Source organism: Dama dama, chromosome 14 (assembly GCF_033118175.1).
Source record: "Dama dama isolate Ldn47 chromosome 14, ASM3311817v1, whole genome shotgun sequence".
Taxonomy (NCBI): Eukaryota; Metazoa; Chordata; class Mammalia; order Artiodactyla; family Cervidae; genus Dama; species Dama dama.
In genome coordinates, this window is record NC_083694.1 from 57729709 (window position 1) to 57755898 (window position 26190).

The window sequence follows — 26190 nt, forward strand, 5'->3', positions numbered from 1 at the left end:
TGCCCTGCTATCAGCAAGGTCAATTATACTTTTTTGTATGTGTGGCTTGTAGTTTATTTTGCCATATATTCTTATAGGCTACTTGCACAATAGTGCATGAATTTCATTCCTTTGTTTCCCACTGGCTTACTGGCCTAGTGATGTAGATTAATTGTGTTCCTCTTCCTTTCTTATGAGTAGTTTTCTAGCCTGACTTTCATTTCTTTTTTTTTCTTGGTCATGCCTTGCAACTTGTGGGATCTTAGTTCCCTGACCAGGGATCGAAACCAGGCCCCTCTCCACAGTGAGAGTGTGGAGTCCTAATTTCTGGACCTGCTAGGGAATTCTTAGCCTGATTTTTCATCTACCTCTTCTGTGTCTGTGATCATGTTGCTTGTCACTTCTAATGATTTACTTCACTCCCTTTCCTATATATCCTTTCACTGGCAGCTTGTTCTTTGATTCCTTTTTATTTTTTCCTGTTTCTATTTGAATATGTATGTGTCTCTCACTGAATTGTGAACATTAAGTTCAGTTCAACCCAGTTCATCACCAACTCCCGGAGTTTACCCAAACTCATGTCCATTGAGTCAGTGATGCCATCTAACCATCTCATCCTCTGTTGTCCCCTTCTCCTTCTGCCTTCAATCTTTCCCAACATAAGGGTCTTTTCAAATGAGTCAGCTCTTTGCATCGGGTGGCCAAAATACTGGAGTTTCAGCTTCAACATCAGACTTCCAATGAACACCCAGGACTGATTTCCCTTAGGATGGACTAGTTGGATCTCCTTGCAGTCCAAGGGACTGTCAAGAGTCTTCTCCAACACCGCAGTCCAAACACATCAATTCTTCTGCGCTCAACGTTCTTTATAGTCCAACTTTCACATCCATACATGACTATTGGAAAGTCCTAGCCACAGCTATTGGACCAAAAAAAGGAAAAAAAAAAAAAAAGCATCCACACTGGAAGGGAAGAAGTAAAACCGGCATGATTTGCAGATGATGTGATGCTATGCATGGAAATCCCTAACAGCTCCACCAAAGAACTGTTATGCATGACAAATGAATTCAGTGAAGTTTTAGAACACAAAAGTAATACACAGAAGCCTGTTACATTTTTATACAGTAATGACTTTCAGAAGGAAAAATTAGGAAAACAGTCCCATTTACAGTTGCATTAAGAAAAAATACACCCAGGAGTAAATTTAACCAACAAAGTGAAAGACCTGTACTCTGCAAGCTACAAGACATTGATGAATTAAAGGTGACACAGATAAATGAAACGAGACACAATGTTCATGGACTGAAAAAAGTAATATTGTTAAAGTCCATACTACCCAAAAGAATTTGATGTAATCCCTGAAATGGCATTTTTTACAGAAGTAGAGCAAATAATCCTAAAGTTTGTATGGAACTTCAAAAGATAGTAAAAGAAAACTTTTGACAGATTAGATTCTCTTCTTTCTATGAAGAGATTTTTGTTTTCATTGTACTTATTCCTCAGTGATTCTTTTTTCTGTATTTCTAGAAGATGGTGACATATGTATTATGTATTCTTAAATGAAGAACAAACCTACTTAAATAGATTTTATTAATAACACTTATTAGGCATGGGATAACCATGGATTATGAAAGGTGGATTATTGTCAAATTGAAGTACTTCATGATACTGGACATATTATAGAATTGAATTAAAATTATAATTGTAAACCTAAGCTAGGATCTGGTTATTTCATGTTATCTGAAAATACTTTGGGAGAGGGGAGAATAAATTGGAAGATTGGGATTGACATATACATACTACTATATATAAAATAGATAAGTAAGAAGGGCCTACTATGGGCTTCCTTGGTGGCTACTTAAGTGGTGGGAGACATGGTTTCGATCCCTGGGTCAGGAAGATCCCTTGGAGAAGGAAATGGCAACACACTCCAGTATTCTTGACTGGGAAATCCCATGGACAGAGGAGCCTGGTGGGCTACAGTCTGTGGGGTTGCCAGAGTTGGACATGACTTAGCAACTGAACAACAACAAAGGACCTACTGTATAGCTCAGGGAACTCTACTCAATAATCTGCAATGGCCTATTTGGGGAAAGAATCTAAAAAGAGTGGATGGATATATATGTATGATTGGTTCACTTTGCTGCACACCTGAAACTAACACAGCATTGTTACTCAGCTGCACACCAATAAAAATGTAAAGAAAATACTTTTAACTGAAGTTTAATATATGTTGAAAAGTATATGAGTGTACAGTTTGGTGAAGTCTTACAAACTGAACACACCCAAAAAGTCAGCACCGAAATCAGTTCAGTTCAGTTGTTCAGTTTTGTCTGACTCTTTGTGACCCAATGGACTGCAGCATGCCAGGCTTCTTTGTCCATCACCCAACTCCCGGAGTTTACACAAACTTATGTCCCTTGAGTCAGTGATGCTATGTAACCATCTCATCCTCTGTCGTCCCTTCTCCTTCTGCCTTCAGTCTTTCCCAACATAAGGGTCTTTTCATATGAATCACCTCTTTGCATCAGGTAGCCAAAAAGCTGGAGTTTCAGCTTTAACATCAGTCCTTCCAATGAACACACCCAGGACCAATTTCCCTTAGGATGGACTGGTTGGATCTCCTTGCAGTCCAAGGGACTGTCAAGAGTCTTCTGCAACACCACAGTTCAAAAACATCAATTCTTTGGTGCTCAGCCCTCTTTATAGTCCAACTCTCTCATCCATATATGACCACTGGAAAAACCATAGCCTTGACTAGACAGACCTTTGATGAGAAAGTAATATCTCTGCTTTTTACTATGCTGTCTAGGTTGTTCATAACTTTCCTTCCAAGGAGTAAGTGTCTTTATTTCGTGACTGTAGTCACCATCTGCAGTGATTTTGGAGCCCCAAACAATAAAGTCTCTCACAGTTTCCATTGTTTCCCAATCTATTTGCCATGAAGTGATGGGACCAGATGCCACGATCTTAAGTTTTCTGAATGTTGAGTTTGAAGCCAACTTTTTCACTCTTCTCTTTCACTTTAATCAAGAGGCTCTTTAGTTTCTCTTCACTTTCTGCCATAATGGTGATGTAATTTGCATATCTGAGGTTATTGATATTTCTCCCGGCAGTCTTAATTCCAGCTTGTGCTTCATCCAGTCCAGCAGGTCTCATGATGTACTCTGCATATAAGTTAAATAAGCAGGGTGACAATATACATCCTTGACATACTCCTTTTCCTATTTGGAACCACTCTGTTGTTCCATGTCCATTTCTAACTGTTGCTTCTTGACCTGCATTCAGATTTCTCAGGAGGCAGGTCAGGTGGTCTGGTATTCCCATCGCTTTCAGAATTTTCCAGTTTGTTATGATCCACACAGTCAAAGGCCTTGGCATAGTCAATAAAGCAGAAATAGATGTTTTTCTTGAACTCTCTTTTTTGATGATCCAACAGATGTTGGAAATTTGATCTCTGGTTCCTCCGCCTTTTCTCAATCCACCTTGAACATCTGGAAGTTCACGGTTCATGTACTGTTGAAGCCCAGCTTGGAGAATTTTGAGCATTACTTTGCTAGCATGTGAGATGAGTGCAATTATGCGGTATTTTGAGCATTCTTTGGCATTGCCTTTCTTTGGGATTGGAATGAAAACTGACCTTTTCCAGTCCTGTGGCCACTGCTGAGTTTTCCAAATTTGCTGACATATTGAGTGCAGCACTTTCACAGCATCATCTTTTAGGATTTGAAATAGCTCAACTGGAATTCCATCACCTCCACTAGCTTTGTTCGTAGTGATGCTTCCTAAGGCCCACTTGACTTCACATTCCAGGATGTCTGGATCTAGGTGAGTGATCTCACCATTGTGATTATCTTAGTCTTGAAGATCTTTTTTGTATATTTGATTTTGCCAAATCAGTAAACAGTATTATTAGTACCTCAAGCCCTTCCTTGCTCCAATTCTTGTCACCCTCCTCTCAAAAGCATACATAAGGAAAGAAAAAAAGAAAGCATACATAATGACCATCCTTAGTTCTATCAGAGTAGGTTAATTTTGCCTGTTTGATGTTTTATAAAATGTATACAGCGTGTACACTAGTTTCTGGCATTCTTCACTTAACATGTTTGTGATGCCCAACTGTCTGGTTGTATGTAGTTGTGATTAGTTCATTCTCATTGTTAGGTGGTGAATATACTGTAACGTATTTACAGGATGAAGTTCTGTATAAATGTCACACTCCTTATATTTAGTCATTTGCTTTTGAAGATGATTATTAATAGGGCTGTTATATTGAAGCAGATAGATTCTTTTTTTTTTTTTTCCCCTTGGCTGCACTCTTTGTTGTGGTGCACAGACTTTGTCCAGTTGCTGTGTGCAGAGGCTTCTCTATTTGTAGAGCATGGGCCCTAGAGCATGGGGGCATCTCTAGTTGTGGTGCACAGGCTTAATTGCTCTGCAGCATGTGGGATCTTAGTTCCCTGACCGGGGATTAAACCTGTATCCCCTGCCTTGGAAGGCTGATTCTTAACCACTGTACCACCAGGGATATCCCTGAAGCAGATTCTTTTCTTTTTGCTGATCTCCACTGTCTCAGGTTTATCGGCATTAGCTCTTAAGCATAGAGATTTTGGATGTATATGCAGGTTTTGATTATTTAATCTGTTTCTGCTTCCCATTAGAAAATTGATCATTATTATATATTTTAGCATTTATTTTAAAGTGAGGTCTGCTCAAAGAAAACTTTTGTCTAGTCGTTGACAGATAGTAATATAGAATAGTTCATGTTTGTTTCGGAGAAGGCAATGGCAACCCACTCCAGTACTCTTGCCTGGAAAATCCCATGGACGGAGGAGCCTGGTAGGCTGCAGTCCATGGGGTTGCTAAGAGTCGGACATGACTGAGCAACTTCACTTTCACTTTTCACTTTCATTCATTGGAGAAGGGAATGGCAACCCACTCCAGTACTCTTGCCTGGAAAATCCCATGGACAGGGGAGCCTGGTGGGCTGCCGTCTATGGGGTCGCACAGAGTCGGACACGACTGAAGTGACTTAGCAGCAGCAGCAGCAGAATGTTTGTTTAGTTATCATTTGACACTAACTAGACCAAAAGTATCTTTATGAGAAGGATACTGAAGTGAGTTTATTATTCTAACTATGTTGGTAGCTCTGATTAAAGTTTTTATGGTTATAAAAATTTTAACTGTTGGCATACCTATTGATTTTAAAATTTTTACTATTCTATTTTTAAAAAACTAGATTGACTTTTCTTAGAATCATATTGTATAATCTATGAAAATTTTATTTTTAGAAAATTTTTATTTTTGGAACGTTTTTGAAGTTTTTTCCTGAGAAATTTATAAATCAGGATTGTTTATTATAGGTAAAAGTATCTCTCTTAAAAATTAATTATAAAAAAAATTATACCTTTAGTTTTTCATGTTTGGACTTAGTAGGTAGGCTTTTCCTTTTTTATGTAAATTAACGTCTTTAATAAAAACAATATTGAACTGCCTTTACAGACATTGAAGAAAATTATTTTTATCAAATATGACAGAAGTTTAATATACTATTTATAATGTAAGAACTCAGCAAATCAATAAGAAAAACTTTAATATCCTGGTAGGTTAATGGGCAAAGGACAAGAAAAGATAGTTCATAAATGAAGAACTAAAATTAAGATCTATGGCAGAGTGTTTAGTCCTTCAGGAAGTCGACTAAATTCAAATTAAAGAAACCATTTTCTGGTACAAATGAACTTACTTATGAAACAGAAACAGACGCAGAGGTTTAGAAAACAAACTTACGGTTACCCAGGGGAAGGAGGGGTTAAGAAGAAAGAGATAGGTAGTTTGGATGGATATGTACGTGTGTGCATGCTAAGCTGCTTCAGGTGTGTGTCTTGACTCTTTGCCTGCAAGGTTCCTCTGTTCATGGGGTTCTCTAGGCAAGAATACCAGAGTGTGTTGCCATGCCCTCCTCCAGAGATGTTCCTGATCCAGGGATCAAACCCATGTCTCTCATGTCTCCTACAATAGCAGATGGATTCTTTACTAGCACCACCTGGGAAGCCCAGATGGACATGTACACACTGCTTTATTTAAAATGGATAACCAACAAGGACCTACTGTATAGAACTCTGCTGAATGCTGTGTGGCAGCCTGGATGGGATGGCAGTTTGGGGGAGAATGGATACATGCATATATATGGCTGAGTCCCTTTGCTGTTCACCTAAAACTATCACAACATTGTTAATCAGCTGTACCCCAATACAAAATAAAAAGTTTTTTAAGAAAGACCATTTTCTTCCATAAAAGGAATATAATTAATATTCCTTAATATTCAACAAAAGTAAAAAGCATAGTTAATATTAAAATATATTAATGAAATTGATCAGCTCATATTATTGTAAATTGGGAAACAGTTCAACATTGGATCTCTAGAGTAGTATGTTCTGTATATTCTTCAGTTGAGTTTTTGCATACTTTGTAGCTCCTGTTCTTGTTGAATAATCCAAATGAGCAAACATTCATATCCGTTCAGTTCAGTCGCTCAGTCGTGTCCGACTCTGCGACCCCATGAATCACAGCATGCCAGGCCTCCCTGTCCATCACCAGCTCCTAGAGTTTACTCAAACTCATGTCCATCGAATTGGTTCTGCCATCCAGCTGTCTCATCCTCTGTCGTCCCCTTCTCCTCCTGCACCCAATCCTTCCCAGCATCAGGGTCTTTTCCAGTGAGTGAACTCTTCGCATGAGGTGGCCAAAGTATTGGAGTTTCAGCTTCAGCATCAGTCCTTCCAATGAACACTCAGGACTTATGTCCTTTAGGATGGACTGGTTGGATCTCCCTGCAGTCCAAGGGACTCTCAAGAGTCTTCTCCAACACCACAGTTCAAAAGCATCAATTCTTCGGTGCTCAGCTTTCTCACAGTTCAACTCTCACATCCATACATGACCACTGGAAAAACAATAGCCTTGACTAGACGGACCTTTGTTGGCAAAGTAATGTCTCTGCTTTTTAATATGCTGTCTAGGTTGGTTATAACTTTCCTTCATATACACAGATATTTTCATTACAGTGTTATTTATAATCGAGAAAATGAGTCATATTATTGTATTGATAATCTCTTGTTGGATTACTTCCAGGATGGCTCATTCATATGGCTCTAGGCAGGAACCTTAATTTTTTTTTGCCGCATGGATCTCTTCATAGGGTTTTTTGACTGTCCTTATGACATGGCAGCTGGATCCTTGCGAGAGAACAGGCAGTGCCCTTTGTGACTTAGTTTTGAAACTCACACGTCGTTTCTACCACATTTGATTTGTTAAGAGAACCAGTAAGTCCAGCCTACATCCAATGAGAGGAAGTTAAGCTCCACTTCTTGAAGAAAGGAGCATCAAAGAATTTGTGGATGTATTCTAAAACCACTTCAAATGTCTAGCATTTAAATAGGACACAAAATTGAAATTATAGTGATTACAGTAAAAAGAAAAAAAAAAGTAAAAAGAACAGAAGAGATCTTAATGATTGTGTTAAGATTTGGAGAGCAGGAATGAGTTTTCCCCTTCTACATTTTCCAAACTGTGTTTTTATGTGACTTTTACAACAGAATTTTGTCATCAAGCTGTTTAATTAGCATGAGTAGATCATGATCTTTCTCTTTGAGTCATTATATAATTTTTCCCCCTTTTAATTTGTTTTTTTATGGTGACATACATGTAACATAAAATTTATTAACCATTTTCCAGGATTCAGTTTAATGGTAGTAAATACACTAATAATGTTATGCAGTCATAATAACCATCCATCTCTAGAACTCCTTTCATCTTGCAAAAATGAAACTCTATACCCATTAGACAATAGCTTCCTATTTTCCCCTTCCCCCAGTCCCTCACAGCCACTATTTTACTTTCCGTTCCTATGATTTGGACTATTCTAGGTATCTCACATAAGTGGAATAATACAGTATTTGTCTTTGTAACTGGCTTATTTCAACTAGCATAATGTTCTCAAGGTTCATTTATTGTAGCATGTGTCAAAATATCCCACCTCTTTAAGACTGAATAATAATGTTTTATGTATATACTGAAAGTGAAAGTGAAGTCGCTCAGTCGTGTCCAACTCTTTGCGACCCCATGACCTGTAGCCTACGAGGTTCCTCCGTCCATGGAATTTTCCAGGCAAGAGTACTGGAGTGGGTTGCCATTTCCTTCTCCAGGGGATCTTCCCCTCCCAGGGATCGAACCCCGTTCTCCCGCACTGCAAGCAGACGCTTTGACCGTCTGAGCCACCACACTACATTTTACTTATTTTTTCATTTGTTTATGGACACTTTGGTTGCTTTCATCTTTTGACTATTGTGAGCAGTGCTGTGAACAAATATCTCTTCAAGACCCTGCTTTCAATTCTTCTGTGCTGAACCATATGATAGTTTTCCTTTAAATTTTTGAGGGACTGCTGAGCTATTTTCCATAGGAGCTGTACCATTTTACATTCCAAGGAACAGTGCACAAGAGTTACAGTTTCTTCACATCTTCATTAACACTTTTGTTTGTTGGTTGGTTTGATAGTAGCTATCCTAGTTTGTGTGAGGTGGTTATGATATAATTTTTAATGGTTTAGTTTTCCAAGCAAAAATAAAGTTATCAAATTATCAGGAACTGAAAAGAGAATATAAAGATAACTTTTAGAAATGACAAAATTCTTTTTTGACTTTCACAAAAGGCAAGATAGGACATTTTCTTCACTGATATTATAATGTTGATTTTCAGTGAATGCTGACGATGTGATTGCAGGTAAATTGGCAGGATGAGGAGCAGCAAATCAAAAGAGGTGCCTTTACCAAATCCAAGGAACTCTCAAAGCACGGATACTATTCAAGGTATGATTTTTTTTTTTTTTTAACTGAACTTAATGCTTTGTTTAGGTCCTGTGCCTAAGATTTTGGGCTATTCAGTAAATGAAAATACCCATATGCTTTGATTTATAACAAATGGATAAATGCTTTTTAAAATTCAGTTTCATTTTAAATATACGATATACTTTACTTTCAGAGGCACGCAGTATAAACTGCCTTGTAAAGCAATACATTCTTTTTTAAAAAAGAATCAGTATATGTAAAATTAGTTATATATAATATCTTATAATAAATTCTGACTTAATGTCAATAAATGATACTATATAGCTCCCAGTATAATTATAGACCTGTAGTGCACAGATAAAAAAATTATAGTCTTATTGAACTTCTTGTTTTTAGTGATGCATGGGGGTAACTTTAATTTAGGACTTGATTTTTTTGAGGGACTTTGACAAATGAGTACATCTGGAGCAAGATAATTGGGTTCGTGAGGGACCTGGAACTCATGTCACATGAGGAGCATTTAGAGGAGATGAAAATATTTATCCTAGAGAACACTGACTCAGGGGAAATATGTAGACTCCTTGAATATATACTCTTTGAAGGGCTATTGTCTGAAAGAATGAATAGATATTACCTTTGTTTCTACTAGTAGGTTGAAGTCTGGAGTAGTTTTCTGATCTCTCATACCATAATACGAAATGCAGCATGGTACTTAACAGTGTATTTGTTCAGCTCATTGGGATAAACTGAGGATACTGCTTCTTGTTGGAGATGTAGAGGGGGGTGTTAGTCTAGTTGTCCTACGGGATCAGTGTCCTAGGGGGATCAGTGCCTAATACAGCTCTAAACCGTGTATTAGGAAGCTAGGCTTTACAGGATGGGAGAAGAATCATATTTTGGCTCAGTGTAATAAAGCACTTGCTGGAGAATAGTTCTGCCTAATAAAGTGGTTCTCAAACTTTTGAGTGCATTTGGGAGCTTATTAAAATGCAGGTTTCAAGGTCTGCTTCAGAGATCCTAATTCAATAAATGTTAATGTTGCCCAGCAGATATAACCGCACCATGGGATGCACTTTCTCAGACCAAGGCTGCTGTAAGTAATTAATAGGTTCCATTTATTTCCTTATAGTGTAAAATTTTCTGTTATGATTGAGTAGATTAAAATTCTTTTCTGTAGTGCTTTTTTTAATGAGAAAATAGTTAAACTTTTCAATATGAAAAGTTATATACTATGTTACAAAATGAAAATTAGTGACAACTATTAGATAGTAAAGCAGTAATTAGGACATTAGTTTAAGTATCAGAAACATTAACACTATGGCACATAAAATGTTAAACTATTTTGTGTTATTTATTCTGCTTTAATAAATTTACTCAGTTGGTATGTTGATATTAAGATTTAAAATGTAGAATTTATTAGAGATGGTAGGACTGTATCTACGTGGGAAGCTTCATAGAGCGGATATGAAAGGGACAGCTTTTCCTTGAGTGGACTGTGAGTCACCTGCTGGTTTTTTGTGGCAGTAACAGGCTGTTTTCTCTTAGCACTGCTGAAGAAGAATGATTATGGGCCACCGTTCTTATTTATATTCTGTCCAGTCTTGTCTGGAGTTTAGGAATCCAGATTTTTCAAGTGATACATAGCTCTTTAAAGAGAGACCTTTTCCTTTTCTTTTTCATTTGCTCTCTAGGCAAATTGCTCTTCTTATATCAGGTTGGTACAAAAGTAATTGTGGTTTTTGCATTATTGAAATTTGCCATTTGATATTGGAATATACTCTAAATGTGGTTATATTATACGTCATTTTAATGCACATTTCTTGCCTTTTTTTTGCTAATGACTTTTATTACTTGCTGCTTATTTTATATTTATTTTAGACTATGGAAATGATGTTAGACAAAAAGTAGATTTGAGTGATTTTCTTATTTGAGTTCAGAATGAGTCATTTGAAGCAACAGAGACAACTGTCAACAACAATGCTTTTGGACCAAGAACTGCTAACAAATGCACAGTGTCATGGTAGTTCAAGAAGTTCTGAAAAAAGTAGACGAGAAGCTTGAAGATAAAGGAGCATAGTGGCTGGCCATCAGAAATTAACAGGACTAATTGAGAGCCATCATCGGATTGATCCTTATATAACTATGCGAGAAGTCGCTGAAGAACTCAGTGTTGACCATTCTACAGTCGTGCAGCATTTGAAGCAAATTGGAAAGGTGAAAAAGCTCTATAAGTGGATGCCTCGTGAGCTGACTAGAAATAAAAAAAATCGTCATTTTGAAGTGTCTTCTCTTACTCTATACAACATCCGTGAACTGTTTCTCAATCGGACTATGCCATGCGACACAAAGTAGATTTTATATGACAACCAGCTGAGTGGTTGGACCGAGAAGCAGCTCCAAAGCCCCACGCTGAGCCAGACTTGCACCAGTAAAAGGCCCTTGTCACTGTGTGGTGGTCTGCTGCCCGTCTCATCCGCTGCAGCTCTCTGAATCCCAATGAAACCACTGCCTCTGAGAAGTATGCTCAGAAAACCGATGAGATGCACCCAAAATTGCAACACCTGCAGCTGGTATTGGTTAACAGAAAGGGCCTAATTTTTCTCCATGACAGCGCCCAACTGCATGTCGAACAACCAGCACTTCAAAAGTTGAATGGATTGGGCTACAAAGTTTTGCCTCATCCAGATATTTACCTGACCTCTTGCCAACCAACTACTACTTCTTCAAGTATCCCAACAACTTTTTTCAGGGAAAATGCTTCCACAGCCAGCAGGATGCAGAAAATGCTTCTTAAGAGTTTGTTGAATCCTGAAGCATAAATTTTTATGCTACAGAAATAAACTTCTCATTGGCAAAAATGTGTTGATTGTTACGGTTCCTATTTTGATTAATAAAGATGTGTTTGAGCCTAGTTATAATGGTCTAAACTTCGCAGTCTGCGGCTGCCCTGTTGGGTTAGTGGTAAAGAACTCACTTGCCAATGCAGGAGACACAGGTGTGGTCCCTGGTCCACGACGATTCCACGTGCTGCAGAGCGCAGCAGCTGAGTTTGAGATCCTGGGAACCACGACTGCTGAAGCCCTCATGCCCTAGAGCCTGCGCTTCCCAACAGGAGAAGCCACCGGAATGAGAAGCCCACACACCACAGCTGGAGAGGAGCCCCCGCTCTTGGCAACTAGAGGCTCAAGCCCACACAGCAATGAAGACCCATGACAGACAAAAATAAATAAATAAAATTATTTTTAAAAAGTCACAGTCTGGACTGTAGTTATGTTTGCACCGACCTTATATATGTATGTGTGTGTATGTATGTATATTTATCTATTTGTCCTATTTATTTGTTTGTTTTGTATTCTACCATAATTCAAGTCATCTATTTCTTAACTGTGTAAATTTGATACTTTGTCCTAAAATCTTTTGAACTGATTTGAAGGTCAATCTGGAAAAGGTACTATAACCTAGATTTGGTCATAATGCAGAGTCAGATTTTGGGTCCATGAATGTAGCAATCAGCATATATTCTCCATGAGCATTGTACATTTATAATGTAAGAATAGTTTTTATCACCAATTAAATTTAGAGCTAAGCTAGCTTAGAGCTGAATTGTTAATAGTTTTTTTAAAAAAATTATTGAGTTTTTAAAAATAATTTTTAGGGGTGATCAGTGGTTCATAAATGGGGGGACAGTCTGATAAAGAACTGTTAATATATAAAGGATTATTCTAATTTTGTGAGTACACTGTACTGGAAAAATCTGAAAGAAGATAAATCAGAATTTTACACAAAGTTTTTATCTCTTTTTGGTGGAATTTTGGAATTTTGATTAATTTTATTTTTTTCTACTTTTTTCTGTTTTCTTCAAGTTTTCTCCTGTAGGAATTTAGGAGAAAATACTTTTTAAAGTCATTGATGGTTATATCAAAAGTCAACTTAACTGTAGTGCTTGGAAACCTGAATTTTATCTTATTAACTTTGTCCTTATTGTGAAACTTACTTTGTAGATATAAAATGATAAAAAGTGACTATTTAAATAATCCTAAATTTTAGTCTAGAGGAATTGTTCTTTCCTCATTTTTTGCATGTAAAACACATAAAATATGTAGAAACACACAAAATATGTAGCAAAATATGTAGCATAGTGATATGCAACATACAATATCAGAAAATTTACTGCTTTTAAAAAACTCAACAATTAAAAAAATACATCAACAGATCAAATAGAAAACTCTTGGTATTCTATAGACATTTTGATTTTTGTGTCCAGATTTGGGCAGCATTGGCCAATTGCTTAGGTAGTAAATAATAGAAAAACTATTGTTTTTAGTTAAAATAAAGCATTCCTAAGTTTTTTCTCCTTTAGAGAAAGTTGTTGGACAATATAAGTAATTAAATTGATGGTAGCTGATTTAGAATAGAATTAACCTATTTGTTTTGATGGTGTTTAAACTTTAGCTGAGACACATTGAAAACAAATTGGAAGTAGCCCCTACGAGTACAGCTGTGTTTGATTCTGTCATGGATACCAAGAAATCTTCTGCGAGTGCTACCAGAAAAATCAGTAGAAAAGGTATGTGTGAGGCGACTTCCAAAGATACAAATATATTAAATATGAATTTTTGGTATTTCAGTTTAATTTCTCGATATAATTCCATATATTTCCTTGTTCTTTTGTCAGAGACTAGATGCTTAATCAGCATTTAGTTTTTTTCCTTTGGTACTGAGTAGTTATGAAGCAGCCTCATATTCAGTGACTGTAGACGACGTTTTCACCATCTTTTGATCAGGGACTTAGCACCACAGCATCACCTTTGGCAGCGAGTTTTCATTTGTTAGTGAGAATTTGATTTTGAGTCTTTAGGGTTATATATGTCCTTTTTTAAAAAAAAATTCACAGGTATTTCAGTTTGAAATTTAATTGACTTAAGACTTTTGTTTTTTTGATTGGGATTTATGATCAAAATTAGAATATTTGTATTACAAATACTATCATAAATTGACAGTATTTTCTTTGGTTACCTTTCATATATTTAATTTTGTGGTTGCATAATTAGTGAAATAAACCAGATTAACTGAAACTATGATTCTTTTTTATTAATCTGTGAGTCTGTTGGGTTTTATCTGATGCATCTTTTTTGAAGTGAGAGCCTTTGACAAAAAGGAATTTTTTATTTAGAGGTTTTCTTTGTGTTGTTTGCTTAGAATGCAGTCTTTCTCTATAGGTTGAATTACTGTAATAATATAACCTGAATTTTTTTGATCTACTTGCATGATATCAGCTTGAGAGTCCAGAAACAATAAGATACCTAAGTTATTTTCTTAAATGCTAGCTATGTTCAGAGACAGTTGTATTTTATATCATGTGTTTTCATAGATTTCCTTTTTCTTCAGATGGTAGATACCTGGATGATTCTTGGGTTAATGCCCCAGCCTCCAAATTTTCTAAATCACAAAAAGAGAAATCTCGTAGTCCTCTCAGAGCTACCACCCTGGAGAGTAATGTAAAAAAAATTAATCGTGTGGAGTTTCGTGACCCTTTGGTTTCTTACAGGTTAGTGTGGATTTCTTTTTTTTTTTTAATTATCTATGGAGTTAACCTGTAGTATTTGTACTAATATTATAGTTTATTTTCTCAGTTTTTCATCACACTCTGAATCTAGTATTATTACCTTTTCCATTTTCCAAAAAGGTAAAGCAAAATCTTTTATATTATGAAATGCTAACTTTCTGTTCTTTTACAGATTGAATATTTGGGGGGAAGTAGTAATATTTGCTTCAGACCACTCCATTGTAATATGTTTCCTACAAACAAATTATTCAGTTTCTGGAAGTATGGCTTTCTTCTCCCTTATATCTCAGATTGGGTGTTCTACACAGTGGTCTTCACATAGTTTAGTTTTCTTCTCTTTTTTGAGTTGGACGGTTACCTAAAATTTCTTTCTTATGAGAATGTGAGTTGGTTTATTGTTTGACTCTGTTGCCAGTGGCTCGTTTGAACAATTTAGTTAGATGTTCAAGATTGATGAATGAATTTTAATTAATAAGTTAATTTTAATATATGAATAATAAATATAAAAATGCTTTGCATTTTTGTTAGCTAATTTAGGATATTCAGCAGATAAAATTAAAGAGTTTTGTATTTGAGGGACATTTTAACTACTGATAGAAATATGTTCTTACTGTTAGGATAGCAAATAGTATTAATAGACACTGAAACTTATAGTTCCTTGTGTCATTTATAATCATTTTTTAGTATTTTAAAGTGTCAATAAATAAATTAAGGAGTTTAACAATAATAGTGCTTGGAAGTACTTAGTTTTTTTTTTTTTTTGGAAGTACTTAGTTTTTATACTTGCCATTCTTCAGTTGCTAAGTCATGTCTGACTCTTTGCGACCTTATCAACTGCATCCAGGCTTCCCTGTCCTTCACTATCTCCCCAAGTTTGTTCAAGCTCATGTCCATTGATTCAGTGATGCCTTCCAACAATCTCATCCTCTATTGCCCCATTCTCCTCTTGCCCTCAATCTTTCCCAGCATCAAGATCTTTTCCAATGAGTTGGTTCTTCACATCAGGTGGCATTCAGTATCAGTCCTTCCAATGAATATTCAGGGTTGATTTCCTTTAGGATTGAATGGTTTGATCTCCTAGTTGTGCAAGGGACTCTCAAAAGAGTAGTCTCCAACACCACAGTTCAAAAGCATCAGTTCTTCAGCACTCAACCTTCTTTATGGTCCAACTCTCACATCTTATATTTGAGATAAAAAATTTGGGTGATGAAGGTGAATTATGCTTCCCTGGTGGCTCAGTGGTAAAGAATCTATCTGCCTGTAATGCAGGAGCTGCAGGTGACGTGGGTTCATTCCCTGGGTTGGGAAGATCCCCTGGAGGAGGGCATGGCAATCCACTCCAGTATTTTTGCCTGGGGAATCCCATGGACAGAGGAGCCTGTGGGCTACAGTCCATAGGGTCACAAAGAGTTGGACACAAGCAACTTAGCACGCAAGCATGCAGAGGTACATTATGGATTTGATTTTCAGTGTGTTCCATTTGATGCACTTTTGAAATATCTAGGTGAAAATATTCAGTCGGCAGTTGGATGTTTAGGTAGGAATGTGTGTGGAAAAGTCAGTGCTGTGAATATAAATATGGGAGTTGTCAGTAGCATTGAAGTGATAAAAGTGAAAAAAATAAATAGAGAAGAGGCCAGGGACTTAATCTGGGTACAAGTGCATAGTTTAGAAAAAGGAGAAAGGGGAAATTTAAAAGAATAATGAGATGCCTAGAAACATAATCACTATCAGAATTGAAACTAAATTACTATTACTATTCTAATATTCTTTCTGCAAATAATACTGCCTCACATTTAAAATTGTGTAATTATGTATCTTTTAAGAAAAGAAACAAATACCCATAGGATAGCTGTGAATAGAACACCCTTCACCTGGCCATCCATTCATCATCTAAAACTCACTTTTTATCACCTTCTGTATGAAACACTGCTCATTTCATCCCCTAGCTTATTCGACCCTTCCTCTGTGCTTCCCAGGTGCACTAAGTGGTACAGAACCTGCTTGCTAACGCAGGGGACAGAAGAGACTCAGGTTCGATCCCTGGGTCAGGGAGACCCCACTGCAGTGTTCTTGCCTGGAGAGTCCTGTGGACAGAGGAGCCTGGCAGGCTGTAGTCCATGGGGACATAAGGGGTCGGACACGACTGAAGAGACTTAGATCACCTGTGCTTCCTCTTTTGGAGCATTTTCATGTTGCATTGTATTTTGATTAAATGTGTACTCATTACATTACTTTATGTAAAACTACAAATCTGTCTCATTCCCAAACCATTATCTTAATGCTTGTCATTTAGCTAAATATTCTGTAGATATTTATGATAATTTTCATATTTATAGAAAAGTTGAAAGAATTGCATAGTGAACATCTTTATTCATGGTAGATATTTAATGAGTGAGTGAGTGAAAGACGGTGAAATTACTTTTTTTAAAAAAAAGTTCATTTATTTTGATCTGTCTAATTTGGCTCTGCTGGGTCTTAGTTGTGGCGTGCTGAGATCTTTAGTTGTAGCATGTGGGATCTAGTTCCCTGACCGGGGATGGAACCTGGCCCCCTTCATTGAGAATGCAGAGTCTTAGCCATTGGCCTATGAGGGCAGTCCCTACTTTACTTTTTTTGGTTAATTGTCCTTCCCTTATGATTAAGACATGTAGGTAAACTACCATTTTATACTTTATTTTCTTCTCTTGTTGTTCAGTCGCTAAGTTGTGGCTGACTCTTTGCGATCCCATGGACTATAGCTTGCTAGGCTTCTCCGTCTGTGGGATTTCCCAGGCAAGAATAGTGGAGTAGGTTGCCATTTCCTTCTCCAAGGCATCTTCCTGACCCAGGCATAGAACCACATCTCCTGCATTGGCAGGTGGGTTCTTTACTGCTGAGCCACCAGGGGTTCCTATTTTATTCTCTGCATATGCTGATTTTAGACCTTAATCATTTCAACAGTGAGTTGTTGCAGTCTGGTTGAGATAGTGAAAATAACTGAATTTAGTCTTGATCTCTAGTGGAAGCTGCAGAACTCAGTTCTCAGCCCCCATCTTATTTAATAATCAGCCTCTTAGAAGAGGGTCTAATGTTTTTTGAGTCATGGACCCCAGTGAGAATCTGATGAAAGCTATAGACTGTCTCCTTAGAAAAATGCACACACTCGTGCACTCATGATAGCTGCAAAATTACCATATTTTGCTGTAATAGAGTCATGAATTTAATAATTTTTGTGATATTTAGAGTTTTATGCCTAAAGTGAAAGATTTAGATCAGTAATATACAATGGCACCATTAAAGTGAACCACACATATGTAATTTAAATATTTTTAGTAGTCACATGCGCATACCCAAAGATGTTTTATGGTCTTTATTTTTTAATTTTTTAGAATCTGATATGTAATTTACATTACAGCACATCTCAGTTTGGACTAAGCACATTCAAGTGCTCGGTTGCCACATGTGGCAAATGTCTACTCTTTCAGAACTTGGAGATCCAGATTGTTATGTCTGTTTTTAGAATTTTGTTAGGTAGTTTTTCATGTCTTCTTCCTACTGCTGAGGCTTGTCTTCATTAATATCCCTTTTAATAACTGCTTCTGTTTCTAAAATATAACTTACTAGAATGATACATAAAATCGAAATAGTTTCTGAAGGAATACTTTTGCTAGTGTTGTTGTGAATAGAGAACATGGACTTTGTGATGTGTGCTTTGGCTGTGTCCAGTCTTCTTTGCCTACTCTGGAATTTCTAGACATGCTTTACATAATTTGAAGCTGCCAAAAAAGTTGTCTGTAGTTCAGAGAGATTTAACTTTACTAATAACCACATTTATTTGGAGGTGAATGTTTATTGTACTTCCACTTTATTTCTACTCCCAGTCTATTTGTTAATTTCATACACTATTTAGAAGTTATATATATGAAATGCCGGAATTTGAGAACTTTTCCCCCTAGTTCTTAAGATTTTATGGAGAAGTAAGATGTACGTTTTGGTAGTAAGTGTCAAGTGAATATCCAAAGTGAGATTGTAATTCTGCTTTCTGGGGTTCTTAAGGAAATCTCTGCATGCATCTTTTGCATAGTTTTTATTTTATAATATGCACATTATGATTTAGATTATTTGCCATAATCTAACCTGTGATACCCAGGAGGCATTGAACATTGAATTTTAATAGTAGTAATGATTATCTTGTTATTTCTAACCTACTAGAGTGTCTAGGTTTTGGGGTCTCTAATGTTTACTTAAGAGTTCTCCATTCAGTTTGTATGACTGGTTTTTGTATTCTTTATTTAAAGCTTATTATTTCTTTAATAATAGGGAAGTCCATGGCACACCATCCAGTACAAGTCCCAGTCATTTAGAGTCAAAGCATGTATACTGTGTGGATGTTAATGAAGAGAAGCCTGAGAGTGGGAAGCGGTTGATGTGCAGTCGAGAAGATCGGAATACACTTTGCTGTGATTTTGAGAGCTCCCGATCATCTGCCGTCGATGATACAGTTGTTAGGTTTCTAAACGATCGACCGACAATTGATGCATTGCAAAATTCTGAATGTTTGATTAAGGTGGCAGCTGCAGTGAGAAGTGATGAAGAAAAACCTAATAGAACAAAAGGAAATGAGAACACTTTGAAGTCTTCTGTGTGTAACATGGGCCATAATGTTGATTCAAAAGTGGTATGGTTAACTGACTCTTCTCCGTCTTCTACTAGTACTTGTAATTCCCAAAGATTAGATATCCTGAAGCGACGACAACATGATGTCAAACTGGAAAAACTCAAGGAACGGATTAGGAAACAGTGGGAACACTCAGAAGAAACAAATGGCCAGGGCCAGAATCTGGGTCATATTGACCATCCAGTAATGGTTGTTAATGTTGATGGCTCAGTGACAGCAAAAGTCAGGAAAGTGGCAACAGCACCGCCTGCTCCAACATATAAAGGTTTGTAATCAGTGTTTGCATCTTCTCTTTTCCAGCCTCCTTGTCTCCCTGTTTCCCTAGTATGTATTCGAGTAGAGAGGATCATCTTTAGAATAGGGGGTGATTCTCAAATGCATAAAAAAATTAATTCAAAGTGCATGCTAAAAATGCAGATTCAGATGCCTTAAGAGGTTCTTTTAGTTTGAGACCTACCATGTGAACCTTTAATAAGTTGAACAAAAGAGAAAATAAAAATTAGTATAAATTTCAGAGAACTGAAAGAATATTGCTCTTATTCTGCCATTGTATTTTGATTGTTATTAGAAATTCTTTCTCATTCACCGCTAGTTAATATTTGGTTACAGAATATCTTGGCACTGACATTTTGATCCTGTTTAGTTAACCTTAGAATTTTGACAGGGGTTTTCTCCATGTTTAAGAAAACAGTAAATCAGATTTCCATTGAGAAGATGCTTTTCAGAGAGAATTTCTGCTTTCAGCCCTACTCAAGTTTTTATATATGGCGGTTTCAGTAGTTTGCATTTTTATGTTCCTGAAATTATTTTCACAGGGTCAGGGTCATCTATGTAAAATTTTGATTCATTGATGAGGTTACTCTGTTAGACTTTTGTCTTCAAGTTCCTACCATCCTGGCCTTTTTTTTGCGGATATTTTTTCAAGTTCAGTATTTACAAATGTATGAAAAGCAAAATATAATCAAGATTGGTTTATTCTGTTAATTTTAACAGAACAAACTTAACTATCTACAGTTTGAACAGTTTATCAGTTTTTTTGTGATATGTTTTGCTAGTAATATTCATTATGAATTAAAGATAGATAATTAGCATTTTATTCTAGATAATTTATGATAAAATTGTGGGTAGTTCTCTGAATAAAATTCTTTCTTATCCTTCAAGTTGTCTGCCATGTAGAAATTGTCCATATTGCTGACAGAGCAATTAGCGAATAATGGGGTCAGAAGTTCTTGCTGGTTCTAAGATAGTGATTATACAAAACTTTGGCTATATTTATATCAGACTCATTAAATGCAGATTGTACCTTTAAGGTTTGTTCATTCTAGAAGTCAAAGTCTGCAGTTTCAAAAGTTCTTCCACTAAGGCAGAGTTGAGACGGTTGATTTGAATCTGTGTTTTATTTAATAATTTATAAAAATCTAAAAATTAAGAAAAGAAAGCAACCTTAAAGAAGCAGAGTGAAAATCTTAAGTATGACTTTGAGTAGTGACTAGATTTTGTATATTCCTTTTATCACTAGTTTTAATACTTTAGTTTCTGTATTAAAATATATTATGAATGTAACTTTTATGAGGTTAACTAATGAAATATAGTATTCATTTCAGAAATCATAACAATATGGTTTCCAGTGGTATCCTGAGCAGTGGATTTATCTTTTCCAACAGTGAAGAACTGTTTTTCTGCTAACATTTTGTCAGTGTAAATTAAACGTATCTTAATATACTGTATTCTAAAGTGACATTTTAATTTCATTTGTTTAAATACTTAATAAATTCACTTGATTTGCAGTTGAAAAGATGAAAAAGACCTACACTGAAAACCTGTATCATTCTTGTGCTCCAGTCACCTGGTCCCCTTTCTGGAGGTTACTTGTCTTAACAATTTATGTATCATTCCAGAGATAATTTTCTCTTACACAAATGAGAGAGAGAGAAAAGAGAGAAGGAGATTTTTCTTTGTCTTTTTATATAGTTGTTAGTATATGAAACCCATTCTAAACACATTACATTTATGTGTGTATGTTTAAAATTTGAAGTAGTGAACACAGTGGTTCTTTCTTGTTTTATACTTAGTGGTTTACATATCTTTTTCTTTCTGGTAAATGCCCAAGAAAGTTAAGAGCCTATATTTATCATCTGTATTTTATTTCAAAGCTTAGTACAGTGTCTTGGACACAGATGCACAGTAAATTTTTTATTCTATTCAGTAAATTCAATTAGAAAAAATGTGCACAAAGAGAATGGATATAAAAACTGGGAAACAGAAAGAGAAACTGATGTAGATACTGAAAGCTGCTTAAAGTTAACTTATAAGTAAAGATGCAAATATAAAGAAAGGCTCCCATAAAGATAAATATTTCCTAAAGAAAAGAGAAGTAAAAATGATAAGGTTGAATGTAGAGAGATGGAATGAGGGTAAGAAATGTTGGGAGGAAGATAGGTTTACATGAAATTGCCATGCTTTCTTGTTATAAACTGTAGTTTGCAATAGACTAAACACTATGTTTATAAACTTTATGTTTATATGGCTATAAGCATAGTTGTGTGTGCCCCGCGGTACAAATTTCAGGTAAAATTAAGCTTATGCTGTTGTCATAAGAGCTGAATAGATTATTTTCTATTAGACGTGTAATTATTTTACCAGTAACATTTTATCTAGCACTTTTAAAGTGCTTTTACCAATTTTTGACTCCATTAAGTTGATTTAATTTTTACAAAATATTTCATGGCATTTCTTTGGTAAGTTGAGCCCATTTGAAAATACAAATCTTTTTACTATTCTGGTTATCATCCATATTCATTACTTTATCTTTTTTTGTAAAGTAACATTTTAAGTTTAGTGTATTTCTTAAGGAGTAGTGATAAATTTGAAGTAGGAAATTAGAATGATAATTTTTAGGAAATAGCATATGTGTAATGTTTGTTGAGAAATTGAACAAGTATGTTCTAAGGAACTGTTTTCCACACTTTGGTTGTCTGATTTTGTCTGTGTAGACAGAAGCTTGTCCATTTGTTCAGCCATAGGCAAAATCAGACAGATGGTAGTGATTAATGCCTGTCTTCAAAGAAAAGAAGAGTGAGTGTTGTTGTTTCTCCTCAGACTTGAAAAAGTAGTTTGTTTCTCTGATATCCATAATTTATGATTGACATTCTTTTACCATTTAATTTGGTGCTTCTCCATTTCTAGTCTTTTTGAACAAATGCATATTGTTTTGTTTAACTGAAGCTTACTTTCCAAACAGCACTTGTTAACACATTATGTGGTATACCTCATGATGCATTCCTCTTTTAAAAGCTTATAAAGCTGTTCAACATTTAATTGTTAGGGATGCACAAATCAAAACCACAGTGAGATACCATTTCATACCTATGAGGGTGACTATAATAAAAAAAGACAATAACAAGTGAGGATATGGAGAAATTGCTGGTAAAAATGTAAAATGGTACAGCTGCTTTAGAAAACATCTTGACAGTTCCTTAACAAGTTCAACATAAGAGTTACCATATGACCCAGCAATTCCACTCCTAGATATACTACCCAAGGGAATTGAAAAAGGTATATTTACACACATCCTTGTGCATATATGTTTATAATGACATTATTCATAATAGCCAAAAAGTAGAAACAGCCCAGATGTTCATCAACTGGTAAATGGATAAGCAAACATTGATATATCTGTACAATGGAGTATTCTTCAGCAATAAAAGTTAAATGAAAGAAGCCAGACACAAAAGGCCATACATTGTAGGATTCTATTTATATGGAAATGTCCAGAATAGGCAAATCTATAAAGATAGAAAATAGTTGAGTAGTTGGCAGGGAATAGAGGGAGTGGTGTGGGGAGCAACTGCTAATGGGTACAGGGTTACTTTTCAGGGTGATGAAAATGCTCTACAATTAGATGGTGATGATAGTTGTATAACTATCTGAATATCCTAAAAAGCAGGGAGTTGTACACTTTAAAAGAGTGAATTTTGTAGTATATTAATTTATTTCACTTAAAATTAAGAATGTAACAAAACTTTGAATGCAATATTGATAAGGATGTTTTGTATTGTTGGTTATATATTAGGCTTCAATCCTTCAGAGACCAAGATTCGAACACCTGATGGGAAAGTGTGGCAGGAGGCTGAGTTTCAAAACATGAGTAGAGAACTGTATCGTGACTTAGCACTTCACTTTGCAGGTGAGAGTAGAGTGTTCCTAGGTTTTGAGTGTTTTATCATGCATACTACCTAAGTTGCAATACTGAAACATAAAATTGTCACCAAACTAAAGTTAGTTCCCATTTCTAAATGCATGGTATACTTAAGTAGTGATACTGTCAGTCACAAGACTCTTAGCTTCTAGGCTTTGCTCCAGGGTTAAATTAGCATATATAGCTGAAAAGACAGAAACTAGGCTATTTTTAAATTAAGGGACTTTCTGAGTGGGCTTGTCTGATTTGATGGAGACATAACAGTCTAGTTGAAGTTTACTAGCCCTCTGAGATCTTTGAAATGGTCAGTAATTTGGTGGGCAGCAGATAAGATACTAATGTGAGGGCAAAAAGCAGGAAGAAAAATGAACATTATTGGAAGGGAATAATGTGTGTTAGAGGATTGGAAATAGGAGGAACTTATGGAAGACTGGAAGAGGAAAATAGGAAGATCATACATATAATATTACTATATTGAAACCTTGTATGATTTGGGCAAGATGCTGCTGGTTACTTAGTCTCCTGAATGTTTTCCAGTTGACGAAGTGTAAACTCAAGGAGTAATTTTCCCATGGTTACATAGAGCAGTTAAGAATTGAAGCCAAGGTTTAAAACCAACTCAGTCTGACTCTAAAGCCTGAGATTTTTCTGGTAAGCCCTAGTAGAGAGTCTGCTAATAAATATTATGGCATCAACTGTCCAGTCCAATTTTCCTATTATTATTTTTGGAATAATATCTTCAGAAATTTTTTATCATATGAAAAGGAAATATAATGCAATAGTTAAGAGCACAGATTTTGGAATTAGTTTACAAGGATTCAAATTCTGACTCTGCCACTTAATTACCTTTTCATACTATCTGTGTTACATAAACTCTCTTCCTTGGTTTTCTCATCTGTAAAATAAGAATGGTAATATGCTTCATAAAAGACTAGTGGAATGATGTATGCCAAAGAACTCTTAAAGAGGTCTGCCTATTATAGTTTGCCTTCTCTTTTGGTGGGTCATCTCTCCTGCTGCTTCTATCTTAAACAAAACCCATCTACTTCTGTATTAAATTCCATTTGCTGTAGTGTGTTTAAGGGCATTACTACGACTCTGTTTTCTCTTTCCCATCATCAAGTTTTTCCTCTCTGTGAGGTCATGCCCATCAACATAGTGTTTGATAACATGCTGTTATCTGGGCCATCATAACAGAACCCCTCTTTTGGCCCTACTCTGCTTTGTTTCTCTCCTTTTATTTACAGTGAAGCTTCAGAAAGTTGCTTCATCTTCATAGTCTCTAATTTTTCTCCTCCATTTTACTCCTGAATCCTTTCTGTTAGGTTTTTGCTCCTACTTCTCTGGACTGCTGTTACCAAGGTCATCAGTGACTTCCACATTGCTAAATCCAGTGTGTAATTCTCATTTGTTATTCTGCTTGATCTCTCAGAAGCATTCAGTTCGGTTCAGTCGCTCATTTGTATCCAACTCTTTGTGACCCCATGGACTGCAGCACTCTAGGCTTCCCTGTCCATAACCAGCTCCCAGAGCTTGCTCAAACTCATGTCCATTGAGTTGGTGATGCCATCCAACCATCTCATCCTCTGTCATCCCCTTCTCCTCCTGCCTTCAATCTTTCCCAGCATCAGGGTCTTTTCCAATGAGTCACCTCTTCGCATCAGGTGGCCAGAGTATTGGAGTTTCAGCTTCAGCATCAGTCCTTCCAGTGAGTATTCAGGACTGATTTCTTTTAGAATGGACTGGTTGGATCTCCTTGCAGTCCAAGGGACTCTTTAAGAGTCTTCTCCAACACCACAATTCAGAAGCATCAATTCTTCGGTTCTCAGCTTTCTTTATGGTCTGACTCTCATATCGATACATGACTACTGGAAAAACGATAGCCTTGACTAGATGGACCTTTGTTGGTAAAGTAATGTCTCTGCTTTTTAATGTGCTGTCTAGATTGGTCATAACTTTCCTTCCAAGGAGCCAGTGTCTTTTAATTTCATGGCTGTAGTCACCATCTGCAGTGATTTTGGAGCCCCAAAAATAAAGTCTCTCTCAGAAACGTTGGATATCACTAATCACTTCATCTTTGAAATTCTTCACTTGGAATTTTATCTATGATACCATAAGTGTTTAGTTTTCCTCCTAAGTTTATCTGCTCTTTTTCATTCTTTTTTTTTCCTTATCAACTATGTATCTCTGAACATTGGCATGTCCTGGTCCCTGTGCTTGGATCTGTGTTTCTCATTGTTTTTCTTTTTTCGTTTTTCTTTTCTCTTCCATCCCTTTCTTTTTACTTTATTGTTTTTTAAAATTTTTGTTTATCCATATACAAACTAGGCAAGCTCATCGAGTTTCAGTACTTTAAATATTCTCTGCTGATGTTTCCCAGATTTATGTCTCTGACCAGACTTCTCTGAATTCAGATTCATATCCAGCTGCTAACTCTGCACCTCCCCCTGGATGTATAATAAATTTCTTAGGCTTAACATATCCAAAAATGGAGCTGGCTAACTAAATGAGGTCATGGTATACCCCTTAAACTTATTCCTCTGGTAGTCTCTCCATCTTACTGGAGAGTAAATCTTATCCTTCTGATTATTCAGGTCCAAAATCCTTGGTCATCCTTGATCCCTCTGTTTCTCTCATACCTTATATCTAAATTGTCTGAAATACCTCTAAAATATAATCACCTTCACTTACCACCTAGGTTCAAGCCATCCACTGTCAGTCTCCTGGCTAGATTACTGTAGTAGCCTTCTAACTGGTTACCCTGCTTCTGCTCTTCTAATGAATCTGTTCTCATCATAGCTATCAGAGTAAGCTTGTTAAAATATCATTTAGGTCATGTCACTCCTTTGCTCAAAAATTTCTCATCCTATTCTTGAATAAACCTGAAGTTCTCACAATGACCTATAAAGCCCTATGTAATCTGGCTCTCAGTTATGTCTCTTGA

The 26190-nt window shown here is 36.2% G+C and overlaps 1 protein-coding gene across 3 annotated transcripts in view; it reads left to right on the plus strand.

Moving 5' to 3' along the window:
* The window catches only part of CEP350 (centrosomal protein 350), a 155339-nt gene that overhangs the window by 13911 nt on the left and 115238 nt on the right, over positions 1-26190 (plus strand). The window contains exons 2-7 of one of the 3 annotated variants that reach the window (XM_061160842.1): positions 8758-8843; positions 9869-9915; positions 13275-13389; positions 14211-14370; positions 18691-19313; positions 23121-23234. In XM_061160842.1, coding sequence (XP_061016825.1) covers positions 8771-8843; positions 9869-9915; positions 13275-13389; positions 14211-14370; positions 18691-19313; positions 23121-23234 — 1132 coding nt within the window. In that variant the 5' untranslated portion in view covers positions 8758-8770. The remainder of the gene's footprint in view (positions 1-8757; positions 8844-9868; positions 9916-13274; positions 13390-14210; positions 14371-18690; positions 19314-23120; positions 23235-26190) is intronic. The other 2 variants (XM_061160843.1, XM_061160844.1) reach the window with 2 other exon arrangements.